At 61.0% G+C, this 25,023-nt stretch overlaps 2 protein-coding genes across 9 annotated transcripts; both read left to right on the top strand.

Annotated features, from left to right (window-relative positions):
- The first annotated feature begins 732 nt into the window (after positions 1 to 732).
- Positions 733 to 7,235, top strand: TEDC2 (tubulin epsilon and delta complex 2). 8 transcript variants are annotated; one of them, XR_012121950.1, is made up of 11 exons: positions 733 to 819; positions 909 to 1,007; positions 1,234 to 1,301; positions 1,396 to 1,795; positions 2,252 to 2,305; positions 2,901 to 2,994; positions 3,151 to 3,262; positions 3,368 to 3,469; positions 3,795 to 3,985; positions 4,282 to 6,363; positions 7,017 to 7,235. XR_012121950.1 is itself a non-coding variant. In XM_037004473.2 (10 exons), exons 1-10 carry the CDS (start codon positions 794 to 796, stop codon positions 4,426 to 4,428), a joined length of 1,023 nt encoding a protein of 340 aa, XP_036860368.2. In that variant the 5' UTR covers positions 733 to 793; the 3' UTR covers positions 4,429 to 7,235. The 8 variants fall into 8 exon arrangements, 7 of the variants coding, with proteins under 7 accessions (XP_036860368.2, XP_017531518.3, XP_017531520.3 ...); XM_037004473.2 differs by having other exon boundaries at positions 1,396 to 1,525; positions 4,282 to 7,235; XM_017676029.3 differs by having other exon boundaries at positions 3,798 to 3,985; positions 4,282 to 7,235.
- Positions 6,292 to 13,950, top strand: NTN3 (netrin 3). Its single transcript, XM_037004468.2, has 8 exons — positions 6,292 to 6,363; positions 9,585 to 10,178; positions 10,432 to 11,415; positions 11,486 to 11,674; positions 11,763 to 11,912; positions 12,043 to 12,093; positions 12,220 to 12,294; positions 12,564 to 13,950. Exons 2-8 carry the CDS (start codon positions 9,965 to 9,967, stop codon positions 12,908 to 12,910), a joined length of 2,010 nt encoding a protein of 669 aa, XP_036860363.2. The 5' UTR covers positions 6,292 to 6,363; positions 9,585 to 9,964; the 3' UTR covers positions 12,911 to 13,950.
- Positions 13,951 to 25,023: the final 11,073 nt, after the last annotated feature.

Below are 25,023 nucleotides of genomic sequence, written 5' to 3'. Positions count from 1 at the left end.
TCTTCAGCTGCACTGGTGCCTGCCGCCTGCGTCACCCCTCCCAGCCAGCATCCATCCCCACAGTCCCTCAGATGTTCCCTGAGTCACATGCCTTATCCCAAGGACATTCCCTTCTAGGACAGCCTCCTATCGCTTCTGTGACACCAGACCAGCTCCTCCACCTCTCGGCTCCAGCTCCCTGTGTCATCCATCCTTCCCCTGTCCTTGTCCGTGTTTGCCTTCCCCACCTTGGACCATCTTGCCCAGGCCCATTGCTCTATGTGCCACCTTCCCCAGTCTCAGGGGCTTCATCACCCTCTGCCCAAGTCCGTACCTGATGCCCGCCCTGGGTGTCATCACCTCACGAGTATGTCCAAAAGCGGGCAGTCCCTCTGTTCCAACTCCCAAAGCGCAGGTCATCCTCATCTCTAGCTATGGTCCTCCCAGTAAATACCTATTAGTCCCCTCCGCAGGCCTCGCCCTGTGCTACGTAGCCAAGGTCAGCAAGGCAGCTGGCCCTGTTTTAGAGAGCCTTCAATGAGCACTAAGACAAAGCCATCAGTTAAGCGATCCCTGATGCCACCATCTACTCAGTTACCCAAACCAGAAGCCTGCGGGTCCCCCAGGCCGGCTGCGACCCGGGGGCGGGGCGGGGCCTCCGGGGCGGGGCTTGAGGCTGGCCCTTATCGGGAAGGGTGGGCCCTGAGCTCTGGGCTCGGGATTGGGTAACCCGGACGGAAGGGGGCGGAATTACAGTCCGGAAGGGGCAGGACTTGCCGGAGGCGGCAAATCGCGAGGAGCCACTGCCACATTCATGCTGCCCGCCGGCTGCTCGCGTCGGTGAGGCCCGCGAGGCGGGGGAGAGCGGGGCGGGAGGGAGCGCCGCCCGAGGCCGGTGGGGTGCTGAGCTGCCGATGCGTCCTTCCCAGGCTGGTAGCCGAGCTGCGGGGCGCCCTGGACGCTTGCGACGAGCGACAGCGGCAGCTGGAGCGGAGCCTGCGCGTAGCCCGACGGCTCCTGCGGGCCTGGTACGCGGGACCCGAGGCCACCGGTTGTGCGCCCCCTCGCGCCCTTAGGGCCGGGCCCCTCACCCACTTCCGAGTTGCCCGTTATCAGTACTTTCCTTTCCCCCCTTTCCTTGCAAGCTCTGATGCTGGGAGGCTGGGCCGGTGCCCCAGGCTAGGCGACCCGTGGTGTCTCTTGGGCCTGGGCCCTGCCTCCGGGACGTGCCACGGCTGCTCTGTGTCTTCGCAGGGTACCAGAGCAGACCCCGGCTCCGGAGCCAACCCCAGGGCCAGAAACTGAAGAAACTCCGTCTCCAGGTAAACCGCCACCCACCTTCTCCAGGTGCTGCCCCTGGCCTGTCTTCTGGCTTGCAGGGGTGAGGGACAACTACGTGACTCTTGGCTTTTGCAGCACGCACACCCAGCTCCGAAGACATCAAAGAGCTGGAGCTTCTGACCCAGGCCCTGGAGAAAGCTGTACAGGTGCGAAAAGGCATCTGGAAGGCTGGAGAGAGGGACCAGGACCCCAGCCTGAAGTCTGGGTCACTTGTTGATTCTGCTACCACAGCCTCTGCCCCACCCCAGGCCTCAGGCCGGGCAGCCCAAGCATCAGAGACAAAACTCCCAAGGGGCACCCGCCAGACCACAGGGCCTACCAAGGCACCTGAGCGCAGGCTTCTGTCACCCGGACATGGGACTCGTAGGGATAAAGCGGCCCGAGCCACCAAGCCTGGACCAGGCCTCAGGGACCAACAGAGAGCCCCATCAGCTGCTCCTCGTGTCCCAGAAGCTTTCACACTCAAGGAGAAGGGGTAGGGTTCCCAGATCCTCGCTGGAGGAGCTGTTGTCTCTACCTGATCAGACCCCGCCAGCAACAGGAGTCTGGAATTTGGGGTGACGGGGGCAGGGCATTGAGCTGGATGAGGATCAGGGGTGCTATGCCATGCAGCCCATGAGCTGACGTTGGCAAAATGGAACAGCTGTGAAGGTGCTGGGGGTGTCATGCCAGGGCCTGGCCTCCTCTCCTTCCCAGCTCCCCATCGCCCTGTCCTCTTGTCCATGTAGCCTGGGGACTCTGGAGGGCCTGGGCCCTGCTCCTGCAGCTCTCTTGTCTCTACCAGGGAAGACCTGGACTGGGGTGGCTCCCAGTCATTCTGGAAGCCCTGGCGGGGTGGGAGTGCATAAGCCTCACCCCCGATTCGGCTCTGGGTGGGGAGTGCCAGCAGACCTCAGAGTGAGAGGCTGCTGAGCATTGGCTTCCCTGACAGGACCCTGCTGCAGCTGCCCCTGGCCTTCAGGAAGGCGGCTTCCCAGAACTCCCGGTGAGGCTGTCCTTCGGCTGGGTTGCAGTGGAGGGAAGAGCAAGGGAGTGTGGAGGTTTGGGAGGCTGAGGCTTCCCACCAGCTCGGGCCCACGCTGTCAAGACTTCCAGTAGGACCCTTTGCTGGGTGGGCTTGCCCTCCATGTTAGGAAAGTGCCCTACTAGGCCTGCCATAGACTCAGCAGGCCTTGGGGGCCCCAGCACAGCTGCACCACGAGCTTCAAGACCTTGAGCGAGGCATTTGGTATCCCAAGTCCCAGTCTGGCGTCCCCATGAAGGTGAGGATCACAGTGCCCGCTCATAGAGGCACCGTAAGGTTTAAACAAGCCGGAGCTGGTGCCCTTCACTGTGCCTGGTACAGGGCCAGCACCAGAGCTCTTGCCAGTTCGAGTTACTGGTCACTGCTGGCCCCTCCCTCCCTTCTGTGGAGTCTGTGCTAGTATTTCCCAGAGTAGATAAGCTCTGTCCCCTTTTCATGGACAGTGGTCTCCTGGGGTCTCTGCCCTGGCCCTTTCCTACCTGGCAAGGCCCAGGCCAGCTGGCTGAAATAACCTTATCCCTGTCTGGTTCCCTGGGTGACTGCATATGCATCCTAGCCTGTGGGCCCAGCTCAGCTGTACACAGACCAGTGACTCCATGAACGCTGTTACCACGGCCAAAACCCAGTTCCTCCAGAAAATGCAGACAACTGTATCCTTGCTGGGCTTTTGGGACCTGGGGGTGGTGGTGCTGGAGGGGTGGTTCTAGCTCTCAGCCTGGCAGGTTTGAGGAGCTGCAGCCTGGACCCCATCCTTTGTGGGAGGGGAGAAGCTTTGTCAAGGGGGAGTTTCCCTGACCTGGGTCCAGTCAGGCTGGCCCAGCTCCGGGCTCAGTGCTGCTGAGGTGGAGGCGGAGGTGGGGCGTCTGCGGAGGGCCTGCTGGCTGCTGAGACTACGCATGGGTGAGGAGCTCGCAGCAGGTCAGTGGCCCTGATGCGGGGCTGAGGTCAGGGTGTGGAGGCTGGGGTCAGGGAGAGTTTCAGGACTGGCATGGATCCTGCCCGCCCTCCCTGACTCTTGCTTAGACCCCGGGGACTGGATGCAGGAATACCGCTGCTTGCTCACCCTGGAGGGGCTGCAGGCCATTGCAGGGCAGTGTCTTCACAGGCTGCAGGAGCTACGTGCAGGTGGGACCCTTCCCCACATCCCTCCACTGTGTTGTGAGTTCTTACCAGTTGTCCTGTCAGGCCAGTGGGGACAGCCACTTACCCCATTCCCTCTTCCAACACAAGAGCCCACCACTAAACAGTTTGCTTATTTGTCCAGTTATTGAGAAAGTGGCATGTGAGAAGCAGATACTGCAAGTGACTCACGTGGTATTGGAAGAGATGGTTGCTTGTAGACAATAGGGCTTCATCCAAGAGGCAAAGGGAGACTTTACACCCCTTAAAGGCAAGTGGGGAGGAGGTGCCTGGCCGCTGCCCCATGAAGCCACATGCCCTGTCCCCACAGCAGTGATGGGACAGCAGCTGGGGCCATGGCCTGAAGAGACAGTGTCCAGGGCCTCATTGCCCTGTGGAGGAGGAGCAGACCCCATCTGGAGCCCCCAGCTGCTTCTCTACTCCAGTACCGAGGAGCTGCATGCCCTGGCAGCCCTCAGGCTGCGGGTGGCCATGCTAGACCAGCAGATCCACTTGGAGAAGGTACTTCCAGAATAGGGGTGGGGAGTGGGACACTGGGTGCCAAGGGAGCTATGGGCTGTGACAAAGACTTCAGGTCCGGGGCCTTGTGAGGGCTCTCACTCAAGAGCCTGTCTGCATTCCATCCCCCAGGACCAACCAGAAGGATGGGAGCCTCTGGGCCTGTGTGCACGGTGGACACAGTGTGCTGGGAGAGCTTTGGGAGGAGGGAGGGGCCGGAGCATGGTATATGAAGTCTGCCCTGCAATCGCCCCACCTTAGGGGTCCCCCTGGAAACCTTGGCCCTGCACCACCCCCAGGTCCTGATGGCAGAACTTCTCCCCCTGGTGAGCACGCAGGAGCCATTGGGGCCTGCCTGGCTGGCGCTGTGTCGGGCAGCACACAGCCTGCTCTGTGAGGGGGGCCAGCACTTCCTCACCATCCTGCAAGATGGACCTGCCGACTGAACCCCATCGCCCCCCACCCCACTCCCAGGCCCAGGACCCTGGGGCCAAGGCGAGAGCTCCCCTCCCTGTTCTGAGTTAAGTGAATGGGGATGGAGGTTTCTTGGGGGCCCAGAGTGCCTGTGCCTCCTGGGAAAGCCAGGTTTCCAAGGTGGGGTGGGGCGGCCCCTGGCACTTCCTAAGGAACCAAGGGCCCGTGGCTGCTAGGCCTGCTGCTCGGGCCTCTGCTGGCTGGCCGCCCGCAGCCTCAGGGGCTCTTAGCAACCTGTTTTTCCTTGCTTTAGACTCGAAATTGCTTCTGTGGTTTTCATACTTCTTTAGAAAGTAATATATTTAAATCATGTCAAGGTGGGAGTTAGTGTCTGTTTTGTTTTCTTCGTGTTTTTGCTTACCAAAAATATGTCAGTATATCTATGAACATGCATATCCTCTCTGTACTGAAGGGAGGGCAAGGCCATTCAAGGTGGGCTGCACTGGGGACTCACCTCGTGTGTTGGCCCTAGCACACCTGAAACTGAGCCTCCCACCCACTGCCTAGATCTGCTGGGCCCACTGGAAAACAAGAGCCACAAGCCCAGAGTGTGCACTGTGCCCACAGCTGTCCCTCCTGCTACCCTTGCTGACCACCTCCTGGGCCACTGCTGTGGCCTGCGTGGGGCCCTCACACTTAGCCACCAGCAGGGAAGAGGCCCTTCAGCCCTCACATGTCACCCCTCACTTGCCCCACTGTGACCTCTGAGGCTTCCACCTCCACTGCTGAAGGAATCGCTGCTTCCTGGGAGGTAAAGTGCAGGAGTCAGGGCCTCTGGCTTACACCAGGCACAGATTAGGGTTGACTGACTCGCTTGCTGCTGTGGGACCTTGAGCAAGATTCTTAAGGGCCTAGAGCTCAATTCACAGTGTTGACCCCACAGTAATACTGGGGATAGTGGTTATTGCCCTGGGTCCGGGATGAAGGTACAGGAGATGGTGCAGAAACTTCGCCAATGCTAGGGCTGGGAGGCTGTGGCAGTCTTTCAACAAGCCTGTACTCAGCATGAATACAGATCGTCACCTGGGGCACAGACCCTTTGTGTGGACATGGATGGGCTCGACAGAAAATAACACCCACCTTGCCCCCAGGGACCCAGGCCTAGAAGGCAGGTAACTCCTGGAGAAAGCCAGGTAGGTCTCCTGAGAGCCACATGAAGTGTTGCAGGTACGGAGATGAACTGGGCCATGTAGCAGCCTGGGGATGACTCCAGATCCCCAGCAGGAGGTCCCATTTGTAAAGGCCCCACTGTCCAGTAAGCCAGAAACCTTGGACATGGAAGTCCAGATTTTGAGGGCTTCTGGGGACCAGATGACACTGCAAAATAGGAAATAAAACAGGGTCTTCACTGCACTGAGAAGCTCCCAGGGAATGGCGCGGCCCTGTCGCTGCCCAGGACGGGAATCCAGAGATTCCTGTCTGGGGGACAGCCACCCCCTCCTGGTCACTCCCGAGCTGATGTCCAGGTGCTCAGATCTGAAAGAATCTTTAATCCCCACAGCAAATCCCCTGCCACCCTGTTTTTGGCCATCTGAGGCTGAACCCCATAGCAGGTGTTCTCCACCAGCATTAGTTTGGTTTGTTGTGTACCTTCCCTACTGGCCTTTGCCCACATGGGTAGGAGTGCTGTCCACCTCCAGTCCTGGGCACTAGTGGTGTCCTGCAGACCACTGCAGGCACGGGGGCCCTCTTGGGCAGGGGTTGTGGCAGATAGCGTGAGTGGGCGAGGGCGGGGGAAGTCTGGGTAGGCACCAGCACGGTGCCCAGAGCAGGAAAGGGAGCCCCTCCGGGTTTGCCCCCGCCCACTCAGATTCCGCTCCAAACCGGAGGCGGAGGCAGCGGCGAACTCCTCTCATCGTCCCCAGTGGCGTCAGTGCATCCCGGGCCAATCCGCTCTGGCGTGGCGGGTGAGGACTTAAGCGGGGTCTGTACGAGCGCCTACACCCACCCCGAGCGAGGCCCCTGCGTCAGTGGCATGACAGCGCCCGAGTCCCGGGCCGCGGCGCCTGCCGCACTCCCCGATCCCCCCGGGGCACTGCGTGCGCTGCTCTTGGCCACCGGCGACGCCGGGGGCTCGTGGCCGCGGTGCGTCCTGCCGTTCGGTGCTGTGGCCCTGCTGGCGGGCGGCGCCGCCACGGCCATCACCTTCTCGCTGCGCGGACCCCGCCTGGACCTGGCCCAAGGCGTGTCTCTGGCCGCGCTCGGCGCAGGCCTCGGGCTCCTGGCCGCCGCCTTCCTATGCTGGCGCGCGCGGCGGCGGCGGCGGTGGGGGGCCGGGCGCGGGGTCAGGCGGGAGCCGGGGACCCCCTGAGCCCGCGGGCGAGGCCCTCCCCAGCGAGGTCACGGCGAGCCGGGCGCCACCTCCGCCCCGACCTCGCACAAGCAGGGCGAGGGTAGTGCAGCACGCTGGTCGCGGAAGCCTCCTTGCAAGATGGTTCTTTTCCGAATCCTTAGAAGGCCAGGGCGGTAGGGGCTACGAGTTATTTACCTCCCTTCCTCCGACTCGTTTCTCCCCTCTCCGCCCAATGTTTCTTTGCAACGTTTCGCTTGGCGAGCACAGCTGGTCGCGAACTCAGAGCCAGTCTGAGCGGCATGGGGGCCCTGCCATAGATGCGGATTGCGTGGCGGCCGCTGGCTGGGACTCGGCGTGGCCACCCCCCTCGGGTGAGAGGTGCCGCGTGCTGTGTCCTCTCCCCCAGCTGTCAACCTTCCCCACTGGATTGGAAGCCCCTCAAAGCATAACAGGCGCTCAATAAATGTTTGTGCCATTTGCGAACAAGTGATGGTTTGCAAGTGTCTGGCAGGGGCAGTAAGGTCCAGGACTAGGCAGGGAGTATTTATTTTGTCAGTAGGTTTTTCAAAGGAAAGAGCCCAGCACCCACTCCCCAGCCCTGGGAATGTCAGACCCCTCATATGCATCTCCCCTAGATAGGTTCCCTGAGTGCCGCAAAGCCAGCACTGTCACAACGAGGTGGGGGACTGCAGTGATCTGAAGAATTGCAGGGGCTTCAGGGAGACACAGGTTCTTCCAAGGTGCCAGGAGGGGGCAGGGCCAGCCTAGAGATGGGAGGTGTGAGAGGCCCCCGTCTGGGGTTGGGAACAGGTGGCAGAGCCCACAAGGAGCAATGAGCCTGGCTGGGGTTGGGGGAACAGCTCTCCCTAACTGCCATTACACCATCTGCCAGGCCTGCCCTGGGGGCCAGAAGAGAATGTGTACAGGGGCCACTGCAGGGAAGAGGCCCCGCTGCCTGCAGTCTCTTCCCAGGGGAGCCGGTGAGCCCCGGCTCCCTGCCTGCTGACCCCAGTGACACTCGCAGCAGGCTGAGCCCCCTGGGGCCTCCTTCCACCCACAGTCAGGAGCCACCAGATGTTCTGAACACCCTAGCCCCAACTGGAAGCAGCAGACAAAGCCTGTCAGGCTGACAAGGGGGGAGAGACTGCTCCTGCTTTCCTCCCTCCTGGCTGGGAGTCCTGAAGTCCGGACAGCCAGGGCTTCTTGAGAGGCTGGTCTCAGGCCCCAGAGCACCCCTGGGCATTTCTCCCCACTGTAGCCAGCTGTCACATCTTTGCTCCAAGCAGAATCTACTATGGCCCCTGCTGTCCCATCAGGGCTCCTTCCATCCCAGGAGGGGGGGTTTGAGGCCCAAGACTAGAAGGACCTTGAAGAAGGTGATTGGAGGTGCTGTTTCTGAACTTGACCCATCCTAGAGCGGAACATATGCCTGCCAGCTCCCTTATTCATGCATGTGGAATTTGAGGGACAAATCCCCATGGCCCCTGCTCTGTGGGGCAGGGAACCCACAGCCTTTCTCTGCTGCTCCGAGAAACGAGAGGAGCCAGCAGCCCCTCTGGCCCTCCAGGCTCAGTCCTGTGGAAGTCTCTCATCATGCCATTGGTTCCTCCACCCCGAGCCCCTATATGTGTCCCAGGTAGGCCTAGGAGAGGGTCTGACCAGAGGGTGTCAGGCGCTGCAGGTGCCCCCTAGCCCTGATTTTCCTGATGCTCATCCTCCAGGGTCAAGCCCTCTTGCTCCACCCTCTTCTTCAGGTTGCCATAGAGGTCCAGCGTCCTTCTATTAGGCAAGAAAATAGATATGAGCGGGGTGGAAAGAGAGTAAGGCCAGGAAAACCCAGAGTTAATCAGTTAAAGCTCAAAAAGACAGGAGCAACTTGGCCTGCCCTGCCTCACCTCAACACAAGGATGCTGCTTCTCTATCCTGTTCTTGCCAGGCCTTGCACCATCTCTGGCCCAGCCAAGGTAGCAGCTCTGCCTACAGGCACACCCACATGCTGTCCTCCGCCAGCAGCAGGGCCTCCCTGGGGTCAGGCTCCCATCTGAAACTTCAGGCCTTTCAGCTGCTCCCAGGTGGGACATGCTCCGTGTTCCCTGCCCCCTCTGCATGGTGCCAGAGGAATGCTTGGTTCCTGGGATGCTTGGCTCCCCCCTATCAAGGACGTAAAGATGGAGGGGAAGTGGTCTCTCCATCCAGTGAGATTCCTAGTCCCTTCTGGCTAGCACACTCTCAGATACGGCTGCACCATCCCCAGGTAGTGCCAAGGCTGCTGGGTTTCTGCCTCGGTTTCTCTGCCCAAACCTGCTGGTTATGGAGGCTAGGCTTAAGGGTTCTGATTCTGAGCCCTCTGTAACCACCCTTTCCCCCTCCACAGGGATCTTCAACTGATGACCAAGCCCTTGCCCCCAGGGGCCCTGCCACCTAGTGAGCTGTGACACCTGCCCCCCACCCCCACCCCCACAAGCACGTCTGCTGCTCCCTGTCTGCTGGGAGGGCTGGGTCTATCGTGGTGCTACAGCTAGACACTCAGAGCCCCAGGGATGCTTTGGGACATGAGTTTGGCTTGATCCTGGTGGGGGATGCCAGCTTTATCCCTTAGTCAGGCTCAGGCCAGTCCTCAGGAGAGCAGTTGTGAGCCTCTGGCTATACCCAATACCTATGTGGCCCGTCAGATCCCCTCAACGGTTCAGCAAAGTTGAATTAACAGGCATCTGTCCAATGGGGAAACTGAGGCTCAGGCAGAGTAAGGAAATGTGAACGACACAGCCAGAAACTGAAGCAGTTTGGATTCAAACTCAGACCTAGCCATAATCCTGGGTTCTTTCTGCTGAGCAGACTGCTGCCTTGGGGACACCTCACAAGCGCCATCCCACTTGACTGCCGCTGTCCTGAGTATACCCTGTACAGACCAAGGGGAGCATCTTGGCCCCAGCCTTAAGATCAGGATTCCCTCTGCCTGATGGACCTGAGCGAGGAAGCAGCCAGACCCCCACCCAGCACGTGGCATAACCCCAGGAGCACTCAAGGCTTGCCTGCGAGCCGGGGACCCTGCTGTGTGGTCCCCCACGGGCTGCCTGACTGAGCCACCCCCTCCAAACCCCTCCAGCCAGCACATTCCTGCCTCTCCCGCCCCTCCCCCGGCTCCAGGGCCTCCCAGCCCTCTCCCCCGTTGGCCCAGGCAGTGTCTGAATCTGCTTCTGATTCCGGCTCTGCAGATGAGGCCCCCTCCCCTCCCTCTTTCCCGGCCCGAGCAGCCCCGCCCCCGGCTGGGCCCAGGCTTGCGCCTGCTGCGCCCCCTACCCCCTCCTGGCACAGCTCCCCCGCCCTCGCTGCAGCCGGGAGGAGGCAGCGGCCGGGGCGCCCCAGGCCCCGCCCGCCCTTGGCCCTTCCCGAGAGGCAGGGAGACCTGCTCCACTCGGCCCTCGGTGGGTGAGTACGAGCGCTGGACAGCGGGTGGGGCCGCCGTGGGCGGAGGCGCCTGGAGCGTGGGCGACGCCTGTCATCGCTCCAGGCTCAGTGGGAGGACGCGCCGGCATCCCCACTGGTGTGCTCGGCCCGGGGCGAGCCCGCGGCGGCTCCCACCTCTGGGCCCCGGCTAGGGCCGCCTGGGGGCTCTGGTTGCTCGGCAGTGCGGGTCCGGCCGTCAGGGCCTCGTACCCAGACTGGGCTCTCTGTCCGCCAGGGCAACGGCGTGGAGCCCTGGGCCGGCCGGCCGGCTGCCCCACGGCGGCTCCGGCCATGCCCAGCTGGCTCTGGGGGCTGCTGCTGACCGCAGGCACGCTCTCCGCTGCGCTGAGCCCCGGGCCACCGGCGCCCGCGGACCCCTGCCATGATGAGGGGGGCGCGCCCCGCGGCTGCGTGCCGGGCCTGGTGAATGCGGCCTTGGGCCGCGAGGTGCTGGCGTCTAGCACGTGCGGCCGGCCGGCCACGCAGGCCTGCAACGCCTCGGACCCACGGCGGGCACACCCGGCCGCCCTCCTGACCTCCGCAGGGGGCACCGCAAGCCCTGTGTGCTGGCGTTCAGACTCGTTGACGCAGGCGCCTCTCAACGTGACCCTCACAGTGCCCCTGGGCAAGGCTTTCGAGCTGGTGTTCGTGAGCTTGCGCTTCTGCTCCACACCCCCCACCTCGGTGGCTCTGCTCAAGTCTCAGGATCATGGCCACAGCTGGGCCCCTCTGGGTTTCTTCTCCTCCCGCTGTGGCCTGGACTATGGGCGCCTGCCTGCCCCCACCAATGGCCCAGGTGGCCCAGGGCCTGAAGCCCTGTGCTTCCCTGAGCCCCAAGCCCAGCCTGACGGTGGTGGCCTTCTGGCCTTCAGCGTGCAGGATGGCAGCCCGCCAGGCCTGGATCTGGACAGCAGCCCAGTGCTCCAAGACTGGGTGACTGCCACAGACATCCGAGTGGTGCTTACAAGGCCTGCCATGCTGGGGTACACCAGGGACTCTGCTGCTATGGCCCCTTACGCTTACTCAGCCACTGAGCTCCAGGTAGGCGGGCGCTGCAAGTGCAATGGGCATGCCTCACAGTGCCTGCAGGACACCCAGGGCCACCTGATCTGCGACTGCCGGCATGGCACCGAGGGCGCTGACTGCAGCCGCTGCAAGCCCTTCTACTGTGACAGGCCCTGGCAGCGGGCCACGGCCTGGGAAGCCCACGCCTGCCTTGGTGAGGCTTTGAGGGTGGCCTGGGGATCTTGGACTGGGCCAGCCCGCCCCTAACCCATCCCTCCTTGCAGCTTGCGCCTGCAATGGCCATGCCCGCCGCTGTCGCTTCAACATGGAGCTGTACCGGCTGTCCGGCCGCCACAGTGGCGGTGTCTGCCTCAACTGCCGGCACAATACTGCCGGCCGCCACTGCCACTATTGCCGGGAGGGCTTCTATCGTGACCCTGGCCGTGCCCTGAGTGACCGCCGTGCTTGCAGGGGTGAGCCTGCTGCCAGCCTCCTCCACACCCCCAACCCTGGTTTTCCACATCCCCAGATAGGCTTCTGACCATCCCACCTTTGTCCTAGCCTGTGACTGTCATCCTGTTGGTGCTGCTGGCAAAACCTGCAACCAAACCACAGGCCAGTGTCCCTGCAAGGACGGTGTCACCGGCCTCACCTGCAACCGTTGCGCACCTGGCTTCCAGCAGAGCCGCTCTCCAGTGGCACCTTGCGTTAGTGAGTGTCCCTGCCCTGCTTAGGCCACCTCTGCCGAGGCCACCCCAGGTCCCTGCTACTGTTACCTGTCCCCTGAGCTCTGCAGGGCCCCAGTCCCTCAGATGCAGACTGTTCCCCCACTCTAATGCAGAGACCCCTATCCCTGGACCCACTGAGGAGAGCAGCCCTGTGGAGCCCCAGGGTGAGTGGACACAGGACAGTGTCCCAGATTCGCATGTCAGTGGTGAAAGGGGCTCTGGGTTCCCCGAGGGGAGGAGGGGGTGGGGTAAATCGGGATCTATGCCAGCTTCCTCCGACCCCCCACCAGACTGCGACTTGCACTGCAAACCGGCTCGTGGCAGCTACCGCATAAACCTGAAGAAATTCTGCAGGAAGGACTACGGTAGGCCGACCTCAGGCCTCGTACCCTGACTTTTTCACCTTGCCCTGCCCACTTTCCCTCTGGATACCCTGATCCTTACTGGCCGCAGGCCATGCCTCATCCATCGGTGGCCCACCGGCTCTGGCTCCACCTCGTCATCCCCCAAACCCCGTGTCCACTCCCGCCCCCCTTCTCCCGTGAGTGTCCTGTGTCCCTCCACTCCCGTGGGCACCCATTGCCCCTCCCGGCCGGCCCCGTCTGACCCTGCCCCCCTCTCTCCCTCTCCGCAGCGGTGCAGGTGGCAGTGGGCGCGGGCGGCGAGGCGCGTGGCTTGTGGACGCGCTTCCCGGTGGCCGTGCTCGCTGTGTTCCGGAGCGGCGAGGAGCGCGCGCGGCGCGGGAGCAGTGCGCTGTGGGTGCCTGCGCGGGACGCGGCCTGCGGCTGTCCGCGCCTACTGCCTGGCCGCCGCTACCTGCTGCTCGGGGGTGGTCCGGGGACCGCTGTCGGCCCAGGAGGCCGCGGGCCCGGGCTTAGCGCCGCCCGCGGGAGCCTCGTGCTGCCTTGGAGGGACGCGTGGACGCGGCGCCTGCGGAGGCTGCAGCGGCGGCAGCGGCGGGGGCGCTGCGGAGCTGCCTGAGCCCGCGGGCGGGGCGGGGCCGGGCGGGCCGCTGCTGCCACATCAAGGCGCACGTGCATCCAGATCACCTGCCTGCTGGGGCTTCTTTGCTCGCGTCCAGCGCGTAGCCATTTAAGCCCCCGCCCCGCCCCTGCCGGGCACCTCCCTCAGTGCCTCGTGCCCGTACCCAGGATGGGTGTGATGGACGGAGCCCGATAGAGGGATGTGACAGCCCCAAAGAGCTGCTTCGAGGCTTCCCTGGGCAGCTGTCATCCTAAAGAGCTCCTCGGTCCCCCTACCCAAGCGCTGTCTGCCCCCTTCAGGGGGCGCCGTTATACCCCCAAAAGGCTGTGAAACTTTATGGGGCCCAACACGTCGAGGCTCTTGGTCCCTCAGAGAGCATTCTCACCTTCTTAAAAGACACTGTAACCCCTCCAACAGTTATGAGCCACCTTGTGATGCCAGGACACACCAAGGGTCTGAGAACATCCAAAGGGCCGCTGTGACTCCAGCCCCCACTGACTGATCCGCCAGAGAGCTCTCTGACTCCCCCAGAGGCATGTGGTCACCACAGACGCCTGTGGACTCCCATGGGGCTCCGTGACCCTGGCTCCCCCGCCCCCGGCCTGGACCCACAGAGGACGCTGTGACTCCTCCCCCAACGAGGACAGCGGCCTCTGGTTCCCGGCTGTCCGGCCTGTCACCTCTGCCTGCCCTGTCTGCTGTTTGGACTTCTGTGCCCTTGTCCCCGCTGTGCCTCTGCTTGTGTCCTGCCTCGTTCTTGGCCTGCTGTGTCTCTGTCTCTTGTCTCCGTCCGTCTGTCTCTCTTGGCCTTGGCCTCTGGGCTTCTCCGCTAAGGTTCCGCCCCGAGGACACCCTGCTCCCCTTCTCCGCGCGCTCGGGACCGGCCGTCGTGACCACGCGTTCGCGCATTCCCAGGTCCACGCCAGATCTGGCGGGGCGGCGACCCCAGCTGACAGCACTCTCTGCTCCAGAAGCCCCTGACCCTGCCCTTGGTGGGGCCCTGCAGACCCCGCCCTCTCGGCTGGCACGCGGGGACAGTGCTGGATCCCCAGCCCCTCCGCGCCGGAACGTGCCCAAGGCCGGCGCATGCTCCCGGCACCCCGCCGCGGGAAGTCAGTGCGCATGCCCAGAGTCTGCTGCGGCGGAGACCCGCGGGAGCCCGGGGTGGGCAGCGGGAGGCGCGTGCTCGGCGGGGGCGGGGCCGCGTGCGCGCGTGCGCAGAAAGGCCTGCGCGGGACGGTGCGGCCAGCTGAGGAGAAGCCGCGCGGCGAGCGGAGGTGGGTGCGCGGCCGGCGGGCGGGCGCGCCGGGTCGCCGCTGTCACCGCGGCGGGGTGTGCTGAGGGAGGGCGCGTGGGCCAGCTGTGGGGCCTCCGTCCGAGGCGGGGCGCGAAGCGGTCGCGGCGTGGGTCGGGGGTCCGGAGCCGCGCACCCTATTCCCCCGTCCCCCTGGCACTGCCCGCCCCCGACGCTGCCCCGCACAGAGCGCGGGGGGCGCGACCCGACGCAGGGCGGGAGCCGACCTCGGCCCCAGCGGACGCCCACCCCAGGGCAGGGCCAGCGCCCCCGGCCAGCCGCTGTCCGCGCCGGCCGGCCCAGGGCGAGGCGTCGGTCGGAAAGAGCCGTCCCTGTGTCACTGCCTCCTGCGGGCACTTTCCGTCTCTGTGGGGTAGGAAATCCTCTTCTGGACCCGAAATTGCAACAGATGGTCTGCTAACGTTTAGCTGTCAAAGACCTGCAACTGCTTCACTCCGGGCCCTCCCCTTGCCCCAGGATGACAGCCCACCCCCGAGCAGATTACCTCTCCGGGCGGAGCCCTGACCGGCGGGGCCCCTTGGTGTGGCCGCGGAGCCAGGTCTTCCAGCTGCCTTCCAGGCCGAGCCGCGAGACAGGACTTACAAAAGGACCCCTGGCCCTGTGCTGTCCGGGCAGGGGTGCTGCTGGCCTGGCCACAGGTTTTCATCAGTGACCTCACTCAGTACAGAAACAGATGTGCCATGGGCCTCCTGGATTACCACTTGCTGGGCTGTCATTAAAGACCAATGGTTGTCTAAGGACACCTGGGCTGTGTCAAGGCACAGATTGATGGGAGGTTAGCGCTGTGCCCTGGAAGCACAGGCCTGGTGGGCGTCCTGGCTTGGTTGTGATGCTGGGCTTGCGGTCTTTCCTCGGCTGCTTATCCCTGGACAGGAGTCTCTCTGCCTCTCCAGGGAAGATGGAAGCGTACCCCAAGCTGGTTCCTTACTCACTGCGTGCTTGCTCTTCCTGGTGTCAGTAGCGACTAACATGCAATCAGGAAAAGAAACATCCTATGATTTGTCAGATGTAGCTGTTCCCCCCCATGAAGGCCAGGCCCCCAATTCACTTCCCTTCCCCAGCACTTGGTAGGCACCTGTAAATGTGTGCTGAATTGCCTGGAAGGCAAGTCTCAGGTTCCTTTCATTTAAACAGATACAGGCCGGAAGAAACAAACCCGGGTAAAAAAGGTCAAGAAATCTCACAAAGGTCTTACAGTTATCCTTCCGAGCCAGTGTTATGACCCCCCACACTGCTTCCTTCTGTTTTGAAGGTTGGCCCTCATCTAATCTTCTCAGCCCTCAGATAAAGCCTTTACGTGCAGTGTTTATCAGGCAGTGCTTGCTGCATTCAGAAGCTTGTCTGTCCCTGTGGAGGGTCTGGAGCTGTGCTGTGTCCACCCCTGCAGCCCTGCTGCCTAGCACGGGAGGGCGGGGTGCTGTCAGAGTGACTGTTGAAATGAGCCAAGGTGCTGAAACTAGTACCGTGGCTTCATCTGGGTTAAGGGGTGACCTTTGGGGAATGTATAAGTGATCTAGGAATCTAGAAAGGTTTTTCATAACAATAATAAAATTCACCCTCTGAATCTGCAAGTTCCCCACAGGTGGGCCTCCCCAGCTCTCGCTGACCACACCTGCCAGGACTGTCCAGCGGGCCAAGTGACCTTGGGCACACAGTGTTGCTCATTACAGTCTGAGCCAGCCTCAGAAGATGTATTTAAGCGTTTGCTTTTAGATGGTTTCTGGTTTAAAGGACATAAGGACCATGAGGCCAGTTATAAAAAGGCACTTGACATTTACCCTGTTGAATGTTTTTCCCATCTGAGCATACCTTCTCTGTTATGACAACTCTGCCTGTGGGAGACAAAAGCCCTTTGCAACTGGAAGCAGCAGTTCAATGGCTGTTGCAAGTGTCACTTTCCAAATAGAGATAATATCAAAGAAAAAACCTCAGACTTTTTACTAAGAATCAACAAATATGTTACCTGGTGATTCTGCCATTCTCTTGAACCAAGGTTATTGGAAGCATACTTTGCATGAGGTGCTTACAGTGCAGTGAGGGGACAGGCCAGGGAACTGTGGCACTGTGGCAGGTGCTCCCCCAGCAGTGGACAGAGTGCACCACGGGCACAGGGGAGCGGTGTTCAGCTGGCCTGCAGTGGGGACCCCTGAGAAGAGCTTGAGCTAAATTTTGAGGAACAAATAGAGCTGGCGAGACCATGTGAGGGAGAGCCTTCCATGTGAAGGGACGAGTGCACCACTGCCCACTGGCTTTTGAGAGCAGGGCAGCAGTGGCTCTGCTGGTTGTGGTGACACGAGGGAGGTAAAGCTAAGGAGTGAGGCTGGCAGCAGATTGGGAGAGGCCTTGCGTACCACGCCCGAACCCTGAGAGCCATGGGAAGCCACCAAAGGATGTTTTTGTGAGTGATGATGGCACTGTGTTCCCTGTGGGTGACCAGACAGTGGTGGCTAGGATGGCTTGGTGAAGGTCTGCACTGAGTCAAGTTGGTTAAGGGACCACCATGGCCCGCCTATTGTGATGTAAGGCCCAGCACTGGTGAAGGGTGGCAGGGAGAATGGGGGCAGAAAGGAAAGTAAGACCATGAGACAAGTGGCTGCAGGGGTGGGGAGGACCAGGAGTGAGGAGGGCTGCGGGAGCACTCCCAGAGTGTGTGACTGGCTGCTGGCAGCGGCATATCTCATGGGGTGTGCTGAGGGGGCAGGCTTGGGGGCTGTCAGTGACTTGGTTTGATGATGCTGAGATGAGAGTTGGTAAGACTTCCTGGGGCAGGTAGATATGTACTGTCCAGAGCCAAGGAGAGTGGACTGGGCTTGTGAGAATTTGGGGATACCTTCCTGTGTGGTGCTGAAGCCGGGGTGTGGGGTGGGCCTTCCCAGGAGAGTGAACGGAGTGAGAAGACTGAACCCGAGAGGTGCCTAGCGTTTTCTATCCATAAAACAGTAGATAAGGTAACAGGAGTCTGATTAATAGCCCTTGCCTCTTGGGAGCCCAGGGGCAGGATAGTGGGTCTTTCATTTCGGTCACAGAGGCCCAGCTCATCTGTTAGAGTAAATGGCAAAATGTTAAGACACTGAAGATGCACACTCATACTTGGTTCTGGGCGCTTTCCTGTCTTGTGCATTTGTTTGCCTTTTAGGAAACTTCCAGATGGTCTCTCATCTCAAAGGACCCCATTTCTCTGCAGACTGAGGGTTGGTCTGAGTGCTCACACAATTAAATCTCTGAAAAAAGGCCTTCTCAGACCCATATAGAGACCCAAGGTCGCAGAACTCTCAGGGCCCTCTCGCTGTTCTCCCAGGACCCCCATTTCTGTGTGGTACATAGGCATTAGCAGCAGGTGGAACTTTGCAAAGACTATTGAGGATATAGTCCCCAAATGTAGGGCACCCCCACCCCAGTCATTCTGCCATGCAGAGGAGCCTCAGAGAGAGGGTGAGGAGAGGCTGATGATGCAAAAGGAGCCCCTATCTGCCCACAGGCAGCACATGGCCCCACGGGGCTGCCCTGCCTCTGGATAAGCACACAGCTGGCTGCTAGCCGCTATCTTCGTTTGATGGAACGTGTTCACTTAGGAGCCCATGAGACAAGATCTCGCTCTGTCCTGTGCAGTTACGTCCCCCGCCTGGCCATGGGCCTTATTGGCCTCCCCTAGCCTTATTGCACAAGGACCTGAGGGCAGGGTCGTGCATGAGCAGTCACGGTTTCTCCCACCATCCCACCCAGGTGTGCCTGCTCCTTACATGGGTGGGTAGTTGAGAACACACTGCATGTGGCTTGGCCTGTTTCCCATAATCTGAAACTCTGCCTAATTGTTACACAGCTTTAACTGGGTACCACACACACTGAATGTCACTGGGATGGGTAGTTCTGTCACCCACAAGAGCTTCTCTTCTGTGCAGTGTTCTGAATGTAGCTTGTTACGTGCATCCTACCAAAAGCTCCCTTGGCCTTTCCTTGAATCATTTTGCCACTGTTCCCTAATTCTCTGTAGCTCCTTTTCTGGCTACGTCGCTCCAGCCTTTGTGTCTTGTAAACGTGTGGGCCTGGAAAGGGTCCAGGAGTGTGTGTTAACTCACCCTGCCTCTGGCATTTTTCCCTGCCCTCCTGGGCTGTTCCTCCCCACTTCCCAGTGCATAGTGGCACACTCCTTCCTCAGCAGCTCACTGCAGCCCAGGCCCTTTGGCTTCTTGGAGCCTGCGAGGCCGGACTGAGCTACGAACGGCACCCACCTGTCTGCCCGTTGAGGAGCTACTGAGGCCCTCTCCCTCCAGAACGCGGCGGAGGCTCCAGGAAACCCTGTGCCTTCCCCTCCACACCTGCTGCTGGGTGGGCCTGGTCCATACACCCGTCCCCACAGCCAGCAGCCCACTGAGGGCTTGTGTCCTTGTATTCCAGTGCCGGGTACACTGGCATTCAGGAAGCGTCCTGAGTGCCTATTAAAGTGATGAAACTCGCAGGACTCTGTCCCGGCTGGCCCTGTTGTCAGGTCTACAAGTGATTGGGAGGACCTGTGATGGGCCCGCCTTCCAGGGCACACCTGTCCTGGCACCTTCAGCCAGGGTTCCAAGGGCTGCTGACAGCTGGGTTCTCTTCTGTGCAGCTCACCCCTGCAGCTGGCTGGTTATCCTGTGCCCTGGGTGTGGTTTTCCCAGACTGGCTGTTGGGAGGACCCTTTGAGCTCAGAAGATAAAGATCTCAAATTGGTCAAGCCCGGTTCCCACCCCCACCCCCCGGCCCTGCCTGTTGGTTCCCCCCAGCAAGTGGACTCTGCTTTGCTCAGAGTCCCACGCTACAAGCTCCAGTGCTGCTGGTGGGACCTGAGCTCGAACTGTCAGCCAGAGGCGGGTGGGCAGATCGGTAGCCAACTGGCGGGCGGTGCTGTGACTAAGGCCTCATGAATGGTTACACGCTTTGTACCTGGCACGTGCCCTCCATTGTGTGCCACCAGCACGCGGCCCACTATCAAGTTCCAAGGGAGCCGCTGGCAGGCAGTCACTGTAGAATGCTGGTCACCATTAATATTTGAAAACTCCATGGGCTCTGCATCAGGGCTGAGGCGGAGTGCCTGCTGTCCTGCCGTGAGAGTGCCTGCTGGGAAGGTCACCTGCCTGGGACACCCTGGGAAGCTCCCTATTGTTACTGTGTGGAATTAAATTTCCTCTTCGGGCCCAAGCGGTTTGGGATTTTTCTGAATTGTCCATCTATCTCCTCTGTTTCCTTCTTCCTGTGTGCACAGGATGTGGTATGAGATGCCTGGGCTCAAAAGTCACAGTAGATAGAAGAGCCGGGCTCACAAGCAGGTCCCTGCAGAGGCATGCCAAGAGGCCAGCCAGATCTGGACAAGCAGGAGTGGAGTGGGGGTAGGTCCCTGAGAGAAGGGTGAGCAGGCATGGGGCCTTTCCTCCTTCCCATGGTGGGCATCCCCATGCATGGGGCATGAGGGCTGCAGTGGGTGCTGGGTTACCAATGCCCTTCGAGGGCTGGGAAGGGTTTCGGGTGGAGGTGGCAGAGCTCAGTGGGAGCCGAGCTGAGCTGCATGGTCGCATGGAGTGTGTACAGGCTGGCGCAGGCGCAGGTCAGGAAGGCGGCAGAGGTGGGGGACTTGAGTTCAGGAGAGGATTCTAGGCTGAGAGGAGGATGGAGTCCTGCAAAAGCAACATCTAAGAGGCAGGCAAAGGGATGGGAGCAGGTGCAGCAGCAGCCAGCCAGCCCAGGGAGAGGGAGCCGGGAGCAGCAGGGGAGGCTTGGGAGGCTGGGGGAGAGGAGGGCCACAGTGTCTGTGTCTCTAGACCTGGACATTCGGTGGAGGCGCGAAGGCAGTGGGCATGGTGCAGCCTGCTCCCAGCCAGAGCTTGATTGGAAAGAAAACAGAGCAGAGCTTGTGGGGCTTCACTCAGTCTGTCACAGCAGGGAGGGTGCAGTACAGGTGCGGGAGAGCCAGAGTCCCCAGAAGGTGAGAACCAGGTCCAAGGGGGGTGCAGATCATGGGGCTTGAGAGGAGGGGAACTCTGGCCAACACCCACCATCTGTGGCAGTGTGGCATGGTAAACTAGTGTGCAGAATGGGAGGGCCTGCCAGGTGGCTATGCCACAGCCAGGGCAGTGTGGCCATGGCCCCTCGGCAGCTGTTGTGTGGACAGCATGGAGAAGTGCAGGCTTCTGGTGGGAGGCTGAGACAGGAGCCGGGAGCAGCTCAGCCCAACGGGTCTAGGCTGAGCAGGCAAGAAAGTGAAGCTACCAGGGGCTGGTTATGAGGGGAGGAGGAGGAGGGGAGGCCGTGGTGGCAGGGAGGCAGGAGGGGCAGTGCAGACCCCAGACAGGGCTGTGAATGAATGGGGTACTGGTGGTGGTAGGAGACCTCTGGGTGGAGTGGTGTCGGGCTGGCCAGGGTGTGGACTGAACAGTAGAGGTGCAGCACTTCTGCAGCTGGGGAGCCTCACCCCAGGGCTCCCTCCTCAGCCCACAGGCGCCCTGCAGTGATGGCAGCCCCAAGAGGCGGTGAGCTGGAATGAGAGGAGCAGAGTCCCGGGGAGAGCCAGGAGATGGGGCCGCAGGGTGGGCTGGGGTCTGGGGGAGACCCTGGGCAGAGGGCACATTCTAGGGAAGAGTCTGGCGATGGCTGAGCAGGGTCTGGAGGCTCACTTGCTGCTGCCTGGCCTGGAGGAGGAGTGCATTTGGGGAGAGGAAGAGGAGCAGGGGTGGGTAAAAGCGCATAGAGGAGCACGGGGAATCAGTGAATGTAGCTCCACCCCTTCGTCAGGACAGAGTCATCTGCTACCCGCAGAATCCAGAATCATCCTGCGGCTGAGGCCTCCACTGGGGGGCTGGTGTCCTCAGCCCAGGGTTCCAGACAAAGTACTGAAACTATGTCTCCAGGCGGCCAGCCAGTAGCTAGGGTGGGATGGGGCGTTTGAGTGTGGCTTGAGCAGAAGGTCCTGCGTAACAGGAGAGGGTGGCTGTCACTGGCCTTGGAGCACATCCTGCCCCGGCCCTGCTCTCACACCCGTCCCCCTTCGCAGTCCGAGACTACGGCCTCAGGGATTTCTGCCAACCGCTCACCTCTGTCCACCTTCTCACCCCGGCTCCCCAGCCCAGCTGTCCCATTCCCCATGCCCAGCAAGCTGAGCTGAGCTGCACTCTCAGCTGCCCACACTGCCCTTCCCTCCCATGTGTCCTGCTGCTGATGTTCCTGCCCGGCTGCTGCCTTGTGTCTGAGCTTCCCCTGATCAGCCAGGAGCTGTCCTGTGCTCGCTTCCTTTCTCATCCCCAGACCTCCCACACCCTGAGCACTGGACTAGGGGCATCACCTCTGCACGCCCTCCCCGGTGCCGGGTTCCAAGAGGTGTTGAGGGACTGGTCACTCTGCCACCTGGCTTGTGCAAGGCCCTGCCTGAGAGGAGCATGCATGTCTGTCACGTGGTGCCCCAGGCCCAGAGCCCAGTGCCTCGCTGCCCCTCCTCCTGTGTCCATCCACTCTGCCCAGTCTGCCGGGCACCGGACCCCTGCACACAGGGCTGCTACCCCAGCCTCCTTCCTCTTGGTTCATTGCTTCCTGGTCCCAGGAAGCAGACGTAGGTTGCTCAGACCACAGGGGAAGAACTGAGACAGCACAGCTGTCCTGGCACTGTGACTGAGGCCCAGGCCTGTGTGTCTCAAGGACACGTGCTGTTCCCACAGCCCAGGTGTGTTGGGGGTAAGTCACGGCTGGCAGGGCGGTAGTGGTTGGGGCTCGGGCGAACGCCAGCCTCCTCTGCACAGGATTGCCTCTTGAGCGGTGGGCTGTGCTTGGCCTTCGGTGGCATCTGGGTGCAAATGTGCACCTTTTCTGAGGCCAGCGTGAGCCACTGGGGTCTGGGCGGGCCCTCAGCCCAGGGTTCTGCCTCCAGCCTGAGCCATGCTGGCTTTTGAGACATTGTCATGGGGCACTTGAAGCTCCAAAGCTGAGTGCTGCCTCTGCCCCACCAAACCCCACTCCTGGGCTGCAACTCCCTCTTCATAGCTTGGGGCTCTGCACCTCCCAGCTGTCTCCTGGGCTCGCCCCTTCTCTGCCCTCCTTGGTGACCACAGTGGGTTTCTAAAATGTAGATCTGACGTCACCTCTGCTTAGGCTCTTCTCTGCTCCCGACACCCCCCGGGGGTGCTGGCACACAAGGCCACCAGCTTCTCGTCCCACTGGGCACTGCCTGCCTGAGGCTGCCTGCTTGCCGTGCCCCCCCCGCCTTGCCGTTCCTGCCCCTGTGCGGGGCTTAGTCCCCATCTTCACACACTCATGCTGGTCAGTGCCCCGCCAGGCCTATCACGGCTCAGAAAAGGCTTCTCGTAGAAGTCTGGGCAGTGGGAGCCTGGGAGCCCTGGTGGTGTGCTGGGCCCCTGGGCGGGCAGCACAGTGTCTTGTGGTGGTGGCTGAGGTGGATTCGCCCAGGCCTAATGTGCCAGTCTGTTTGTCTCATGAAAGCAAGTTTGTTTTCAAATCTAGTTCTTTGGGGAAATCATGTTCCCCACTGAAGAGGTGAAAAACACAGAGGTCCCATGACTCATCTGTCCCCAGGCAGTGGCTCCAGAAGCCAGCCATGGACTCTCTGAGGGAGCCTGGCAGGGAGACCTCCGCTCCTGAGGTTGGCGAGGGTCGTGAGCCCTGTGGAGTCACATGAGCGTCTGGGGGTGGGCGAGAGTCGTGGGCACTGCACGGTCGCTGTGAGCCTCCTAGGGTGGGCAAGGGTCACTGGAAGGGGCTTATGTTGGTGGAGAAGTACATCAAAGTGGCCCTTGGGAGGGGCTGTCCCAGAAGAGGGCAGAGCATATGGGGCCTGTGGGGCCAGGGAAGAATCCTGTGCCTCCCCCTAGAGCAGAGGCCGTGCTCCAGCCTTGACCCACTGGGACCCCCTCACTCCCCAGACAATCCATGAGCTGGTTACAGGCCAGGGGACCGAGGAGCAAGTAAGAGACCCTCATGACATCTGAGCTGCCCCAGCACAGGGTTCACCAAGTACTTCCTAAAAACGGTCTCAGCTAACCCCCAGGACGACTGGCTTTCAATACATCTGCAGGATCACATCCCTTCCCTGACGGCTGCTGTGCACATTCCTCCCAGTGCACAGCCCACCCGTGATGTCTCCCCTGCTCTTCCCCCAGCCCACTGCGCTCCGGCCGCATTGGGCGCCCTCCTCCTGAGCACACCAGGCCTGCCCCTGCCTCAGGGCCTTTGCATTGCTCTTCTCCTGGTCCAGGGGGACCTTTCTTCAGCTCTTCTGGCTGCTGCTTTCTCATCACTTCAGCTCCAGTTGGGAGAGGTCCACCCTGGTAACCCCAGCTGAAGTAGCTGTCACCTTCCAGAGGCTGTGTGGTGTCCCCAGCTCTCTGAGACGGTCATGTCTGCAATCCCAGTGACTCCCAGCAGGAGGTTGAAGGGAGTTTTTCCTATTTTCCCAGAATTGCAGGCTAGGCTCAAAGTTGAGGACAAAAGACACAGAGTCCTTCCTATGTCCCAAATTCAGGAGCTGAGGGGCTGGGGCTGACTGATGGAGAGGGGACACCTCAGAGAATGGCCCCACCCTGCCCCCGTTCCTCAGCAGCCGGTTTAAGACGCGTGTCCTTCAGGTGAGTGCAGTGTTTGTGGTGAGAAGCATTTCCTCTGTCCCCTGCCTGAGGCCTAGGGAAAGTGGTCTGCTAAGGCCCTGGACATCGTCCACACCCCGGCGGGTGAGCCCGGAGCAAGGGCGCAGCCCACACGTGCTGCACAGAGGCTGTTGCTGATGAGGTGGGAGGTGGGCCATGTTTATCAGCTCCGTGTTACAGGCAGACCCCTGCCGTTCACAGAAGAGGCATGGCTTGTCTGGGGTTCAGGCAAACAAGTGGCAAAGCTGGACTTTGAAGCCAAGCCCCTCTGACTGAAAAGCGGGATCATTTGCCACATCGGCTCCTGCCTCCCTTCTCTGCCCCTGACTGTTGGGCCTGGACTGGACAAGCCAGCGCAGCCGCCTTCCGGGCCTGGCATCTCAGGCAGGAACTGGAGACTGGGGAAGAGCTGCTGTGGGCAGTGTGGTAGGATAGCCACAAGCCGCAAGGGGAAACCTGCAGAGCGTTGCTGCGACTCTGAAGCTCACCTCCGGAGTATGAGTGTCCAACCCAGGTTACTTTATATTTCTCATCTGTTTCCTGTCCACCCCCCACCCCACTGACTTCCCCTTCCCAACAGCCAGCTTAAACAGCCTAACTCTATCATGAGTGTGTGTGTGTGTGAGTGAACGTAAGGAAAAGACTTTGCGAGTGCTCTAAAATGCAAACAGTGATTATCTTTGGGTGGAAGGGGAATTGGTTCAAACAGGATTTACACTTTTACTCTGTAATTCTGCATTAACTTTCTTGATTATGCAGTCATGTTAAAAAAAACACCTCAGGAAACCACTGTGGACCTGGCTTTATAGATGCCTAGGGAGGTCATCGCAAGTCTTGTTTGTGGCCCCAGAAATGCCATGCTCTCTTCTGTGTGGGGGCTCGAGGAGGAGGCCTACGGGGGTTCAGGGGGCTCCTCCAGTGTCTCCTGGCCGTGTCCCTGCCTGAGTCCCTCAGAGCCCAGGGGCCCCTGGGCTCCTTGCTGCAGTGGACAAACCATGGGTCTGTTCCCTGAAGGGCCCCTCCAAAGGAACGTTGCAAGGGGCGATAATCGTTTATGAGTTTCTGGTTTAATATTCAACCCGAATCTGAGGCCAGCTGAGAGAGGGTTGGCACTGTCCTGCCCCTTGTTCTATTTATGAACATGTTTATTGCCCGGAGAGAGAGCTGGTTCTTTTCATAGA

The sequence above is a fragment of the Manis javanica genome, chromosome 10, assembly GCF_040802235.1.
Source record: "Manis javanica isolate MJ-LG chromosome 10, MJ_LKY, whole genome shotgun sequence".
Classification (NCBI taxonomy): domain Eukaryota; kingdom Metazoa; phylum Chordata; class Mammalia; order Pholidota; family Manidae; genus Manis; species Manis javanica.
This window is presented reverse-complemented; position numbering and strand designations above follow the sequence as displayed.